General features: G+C 34.8%; 1 protein-coding gene across 1 annotated transcript; it reads left to right on the top strand.

The window, feature by feature from the left end:
• The first annotated feature begins 5,041 nt into the window (after positions 1 to 5,041).
• On the top strand, positions 5,042 to 5,977 carry LOC102860225 (olfactory receptor 10AG1-like). Its single transcript, XM_006902268.1, has one exon. The coding sequence runs from the start codon at positions 5,042 to 5,044 to the stop codon at positions 5,975 to 5,977; it is 936 nt and encodes a 311-aa protein (XP_006902330.1).
• The last annotated feature ends 299 nt before the right edge of the window (positions 5,978 to 6,276 follow it).

Below are 6,276 nucleotides of genomic sequence, written 5' to 3'. Positions count from 1 at the left end.
GTCAAATGCCTTTGCGTAATCAATGAAGCACAGATAGACATTCTTCTGGTATTCTCTGCTTTCAGCTAAGATCCATCTAACATCAGCTACACTATCCCTAGTACCACGACCCCTTCTAAACCCAGCCTGGACTTCTGGCAGTTTTCTGCTGATTAGAAAAATTATCAGTGTACATCAAGAAAGACCTGAAACAATGGCTTGAGCATATCAGTGATTGTGAAGATGACCAGGAAGGGTGAGATTGCTCATAGGGTAAATATGAAGTGTGATCGATTCAACATCAAATAATGACAAGAAGTAAATGCAATTGACTCTATTATCTTTCTTTGTAACGTAAATGATCATTTACTTCTTATTGTCATTATGCCTTCAGGTTGTGGTGCTGGAGAAGAGCCTTGAACATACCATGGATTGCCAAGAAAACAAATAGGTCTGTCTTGGAGAGGGTGAAACCAAGTTTCACCTTGGAGGCAAGGATTTTGAAGCTCTGTCTCACATCCTGGCATGTAGCCAGGAAGAAACAATCTTTGGAGAAGGACATCATTCTCGGAAGAGTAGAAGGATAGCACAGGAGAGAAAGACCCCAGATGAGATGGATTGAGACAGTATCTGGGACAATGAGGGGTGGTGTGTCACAATTAGTGAGACTGGCTCAGGGCAGGGAAGGGTTCAGAGTTGTTGTACATAGGGTCATATATACAACTACCTTTGTTATAAGACTCAATGTTGTGAAGAGATCAGTGTTACCTAAAGCAATCTATAGATTTATAGAGAACACAATACAAGTTCAGCAAGCAAGTTTTGCTTTTGTAAGAATTTCTTGAGTGACAGGGAAAATGATTTCGTTAAATGAGAAGGTAACCTGGGAAAACAGTTAACCCCCAGGGCATTGGCCATTTTCTATTTTAAAAGTGTCATTTGTTCTGAAAGGATAAAGCATTTTATCCTTAAAAATTTATAAATATCATTTGTTACCCTCTCAATAAAAACAAATTACTTAACTATTGCAAATAGTACATTCATCATTATCTGGCTTCTCTATCAATAAAGCTAATCATGGAATTTATCATAATCAACCAGGTAAGAGTGAACTATTTCTATGTAGTATAAAATTTAGTTTTTTGTATATCTTTGTTTTAAATATCAGCAGATAGAATTAAATTCTAGAAAAAGGAAAGTTCTGTCCCTCTCAATTTCCAAGATTGTTCATAGGACTATTGTACTTTTCTTCTATCCATTATTTTAAAATAAAATGTAAACAAATCATGAGTCACTTAAAAGTAAAATGTGCCACCATCAAAGTTTATCATCTCCATCATTATCATTTCACATCATTCTAATTTTAATAGTTATGGGTTTATGTCATACTTGAAGCATGTGTTTTAAGTTTTTACAAGTATTATATCTGTGAATCCTAGCTTCTCAAACTCAGTATAGACAAATTGAGGCAAAAACAAAGAAGCAATGATTGCATAGACTTACACTAGCACATTCTTGGTTTCACTTTAAGGTTTGCATTTTCTTATTAAATACTTTTTTCTACCTTAGTTTCAGGTTTCTTTTCCAACATAGTGCTTGCTTAGTGGAGGCTAATGCAGAGATGGAGTCAAAGATTGAGAGAAGAGTTATAGAAAGATCAAATGTTATACAGGACAGAGTTTTCAAGAAAAGTATTCAGTCAAGTTAAGTGTGAGTACAAGATATATGATGTTAAAGAAAATTCAATAGTTTTGGTAACTTTCCATGCACTAGGCTCTAGATGGAATTAAAGAGGCAAATTTAATCATGTTGTGGAAGAAGATATGGATCATGTAATCTAATTAAAAACATATCTTGGTTATATTACATGTTAGACACTAGCTTTTGACCATATGAGATTTCATCACTCCACTATTAATATTCCTTTCATTCAAATTTTCACTGCATGAAATGTGTCAGAAGATGATCGTGGAAAAACTTTAGTGCGTTCATATTTAGTCTGGAATATGGTAGATGTCAGTGTAAGAGAGAAGAACACTCACGAAGCTAGAGTGACACAGTGACTGTAACACTGATCTCAAGTGTGTTGGAGATAGTGAGGATGGCGCAGAGTAGAGGAAGGTTCAGAGCCATCATTGTTCGCAGGGTCACTCTGAGTTGTAGTTGACTGGACGGCACAGAACAAAGAAATGTTTATTCACCTTTCTTTCCCCACAAAAAAACCTACTCTTGTTTTTACATGCTATCGAGTAGAATACAACTCAGAATGATCCTATGAATGACAAATCAGAACTTTCCCCTAAACGGAACCATTCTCACAATCTCTTCCATAACTCAGGTCCATTGTTACCATCATGTCAATCCAGTTTGTAGAGAATCTTCATTTCCTCTGACTGTTAATCTTTTCCAGGATGATGCCTTTTGGCAAAACTGACTCCTAACAATTTGCCATCTTTGAGATTGTTGTTAGGTGCAATGTAGTAATTTATAAGTCATAGAGGCCCCATCTTCAACAGAACAAAACTCTTTCATCCCTTGTACAAGTTTCACAATTATTACTGTATAGTGATAGAAGAGTTACTTCTTTTATTTAATTTTTTTTTTTTAACCAGGAGTTAATCTTTAGTGAAATGCCTGAGAAAAGTAAATAGGTTCTTACTGGAGTACAGCTAACATGTGAGAGATGGAGTTCACTTTGAAGTGTCTCAAAAGATAGGACTGGAGATGTCCAACCCGTTTAAAAAATCCATGTAGTAACTCTCTTCTGAAGAAACTGATTAAAAGTTTGAATGTACTTAATGGCAACTAAGAACTCAAATAACAAAAAGGTGTATTTAATTTCAAATTAATACTTATAAAATGTGGAAGTTACTTAGCAGTATATTACCAGCAATGGAAGTGTAAGTTCTGTAAGAGTAAACAAAATGAGTATAATTCTTTAATATATTTACACAAAGGAAAATAAAAGAAAACCTTTTCATTCTTGTCTTTATAAAGATCCTTTACAATGATGAAACAAAGCCAAATTTTGGTTAAATACCTGCAATTTGTCTTAAAGATTCAATACATTTGTTTTACTTATGTAATCCGCCACAGAAGTGAAAAAGCCGTTACATTTGGCTTTTGTTATTGTTGTATTGTTATTTGTTATTAGGTGTTGTTAATTGAGTACAACTCATAATGACCTTATGAACAGTAGCACTGAACCCTGTCCCATCCTATGCCATCTTCTAACACACTTGAGCCCATATCTGTGTTCATTGTGTCAATCCATCTTGTTAGGTGCCTTCTTCTCTTTTTCTGACCCTCCACCTTTCCAAGCATGATGTCCCTTTCTAAGGAAAAGCCTTTCTAGCAACATGCCCAAAGCATGTGAGATGAAGTTTCTTCATCCTTTTCTCCAAGAAGCATTGTGCTTCACTTTTTCTAAGACTTACTTCTCTGTTCTTTTGATAGTTTTCAGTTATCTTCTCCTCTACCCCAACTCAAAGGCATAGATTCTTCTGTCATCCTTATTTGTTGTTCTGATTGAAGTTATATAGGTATCAGTAAATCACCTGTTTTAGTAAAATAACATTTTTGTTTATGGTGAGAAAAATTTATTACATTTAGAATTAGCCCGCTGGACTCAGTTTAGATGATCCCAGTTTTGTTGGCAACATCCAAAGCATCATAATCAGGAGCAAGTCGAACATAGGCCTTCTTCTCTCCATCAGGCCTAATCAAAGTGTTGACCTTGGCCACATCAATGTCATAGAGCTTCTCTACAGCTTGCTAAATTGGTGCTTGCTGGCCTTGACATCCACAATGAACACAAGTGTGTTGTTATCTTCTATCTTCTTCATGGCTGACTCAGTGGTCAGGGGAAATTTGATGATGGCATAGTGGTCAAGCTTGTTTCTCCTGGGAGCGCTCTTCCGGGGGTATTTGGGCTGCCGTCAGAGTCTCAGCTTCTTAGGCCGCCGGAACATGGGTGACGTGCGGATCTTCTTTTTTTTTGGCTGTGGTTGCCCTTCAGGACGCCTTCTTGGCCTTCAATGCCTTTGCTTTGGCTTCAGTTTTGGGAAGGGCAGGGGCTTCCTTCTTCGCTTTCAGCGCCATCTTCATAGAAAGCTAAAATGACAACATTTTAAGAAAATGTTTTTTAACTCTATGAGATTATAATGCATGCAAAAAGGTAAGAAAATTTCATAGTAAAGAGTTGACAGCATAGTATAACACATTAAAGAGTGATAACATGCAGTGGTACGAGAGAGAACACTGGCCAGCACAAATGAGGTCAGCAGAAAGAAGGCAATTCATGAGGATGTGGACAAATGAGAAAAATATCTTTGATGGATTGTATGTAATCTCCATATTACGGGAAAGGTGTATATGAACAAGAAAATAATAAATATTCTTTTCAAAATTAATTTCTTGAACATAAAGGGTAGACTTTGATTCTAACTTATTCCTAAACACATATGTAAATAAAAATTACCACTTCTAATTTCAAAGACCCTATGTTAAAATTTAGAAATAGATTAAAAATTAAACATTAGCCTGTAAAATTTTCTAATTAACTCATTATCATGTTTTAGAATGAAATGTCTTCATGTATATATGAAAATCATTTCTGAAATATTAAATTAATAATCTAATAACTAAAAGTTTTGAAACTATGATATATGACTTAAAGGATATACAATTGTAAATTTTTTGAATGAAATTGATACATTTGTAAAAATAATTGAGAGAATAAAAGCAAAATCATGCCAAATACAAAAATAATTACTTTCATTGAAAATAATTTTAGTCTTGCACTCTTAAATTTATGATAGAAAAGTTAAAATTCAGAAATCTCATTCTCAGAAAAAGGAAAGTCTTAAACTGTTTTAAATAATTTTATTGATCTGTATATCTTCAAAATATATCTGACAACCATGTAAGAGATATTGTTATATATGAGATGATTTGTTCTTATAAGGAATGAAAAAATTAAAGGTATATGATTTTTATCTTATAAGTGAGAGTACAAAAATTGCTAAAATGGAAATAATTTCTGTTTATGATTACATCATCCATGAAGAAGAAAGCGGAAGGCAATGTCTCTACAGTGAAACCATTTGTATTGCTGGGATTTTCTGACCTTTCAAATCTCCAGGGGTTTCTGTTTGGAGTGTTCATCATTATTTACATCATTATTATAATAGGAAATAGCCTTATAATAATATTAACCAGACTTGATCCTGCGTTACATAAACCCATGTATTTTTTCTTGGCAAATTTTTCCCTATTGGAAATATGTTATGTGTCTGTCACTCTCCCCAGGATGTTGGCCAATCTTTGGACTCAGGATAGAAGTATTTCTTTTCTTGAATGTGCCACCCAAATGTACTTCTTCCTTATGCTGGGAGCCACAGAATGTTTCCTCCTGGCGGTGATGGCTTACGACCGCTATGTGGCCATCTGTAACCCTCTGCACTATCCTCTAGTCATGAATCAAAAGATCTGTACCCAGCTAGCACTCGGCTCATGGACCATTGGAATTCCAGTTCAGATGGGACTCACTGCTCAGATTTTCTCTCTAAATTTCTGCAATTCTACTGAAATTAACCACTTCTTCTGTGACACCCTCCCTGTTATTAGACTGGCCTGTGGGGACATTTCTCATCATGAGATGTTTATCTATGTAGAAGCTATGGTGATTGTTGCTGTCCCTTTTGTGTTGATAATCATCTCCTACAGCAAAATCATTTCCACAATTCTGAAGCTACGCACAGTCTCAGAAAAAGCAAAAGGCTTCTCCACTTGTTCTTCTCACCTTCTGGTGGTGATTTTGTTCTTTGGGTCTGCTACCATAGCCTACTTGAGACCTAAATCCAGACATTCTGCCGGAACAGACAAGCTGCTCTCTCTCTTCTACACCATTGTGACTCCGATGTTTAATCCCATGATATACAGTCTCAGAAACAAGGATGTTATGGCTGCACTGAGAAAATTAGTATTTAAAAAGTAGTGTATTGAGATCCAAACAGTTTAATTGTTCATCAATAGATAAATTATATGTAAACACAGTGAAATATTTTTCAGTAATAAAGGAAAACAACCTCTGATACACACCACAACATAGAGGAAAGTTGGAAACTTCATGCTATATAAATTATTTTAGCTGTATAAAGTAAAATATTTTATAATCTTCTTTATTTATATTAGAAATATAAATATAACAAATATTATTCATACTTTTGAGTGGGGATATAAAGTGAAAGGTTTTGTCTAGGAGACAATGAGTTTGTATGAATTGTGTTATAGCTA

The sequence above is a fragment of the Elephantulus edwardii genome, unplaced genomic scaffold, assembly GCF_000299155.1.
Source record: "Elephantulus edwardii isolate Elephantulus edwardi_28Jun2011 unplaced genomic scaffold, EleEdw1.0 scaffold00389, whole genome shotgun sequence".
In the NCBI taxonomy this organism is placed as follows: Eukaryota; Metazoa; Chordata; class Mammalia; order Macroscelidea; family Macroscelididae; genus Elephantulus; species Elephantulus edwardii.
The sequence above is the reverse complement of the archived record's forward strand: the minus strand, read 5'-3'. Positions and strand labels throughout refer to the sequence as shown.

Bases quoted from the DNA above. Each gene is read 5' to 3' on its own strand.
- LOC102860225 (XM_006902268.1), top strand. From the start codon at position 5,042: ATGAAGAAGAAAGCGGAAGGCAATGTCTCTACAGTGAAACCATTTGTA.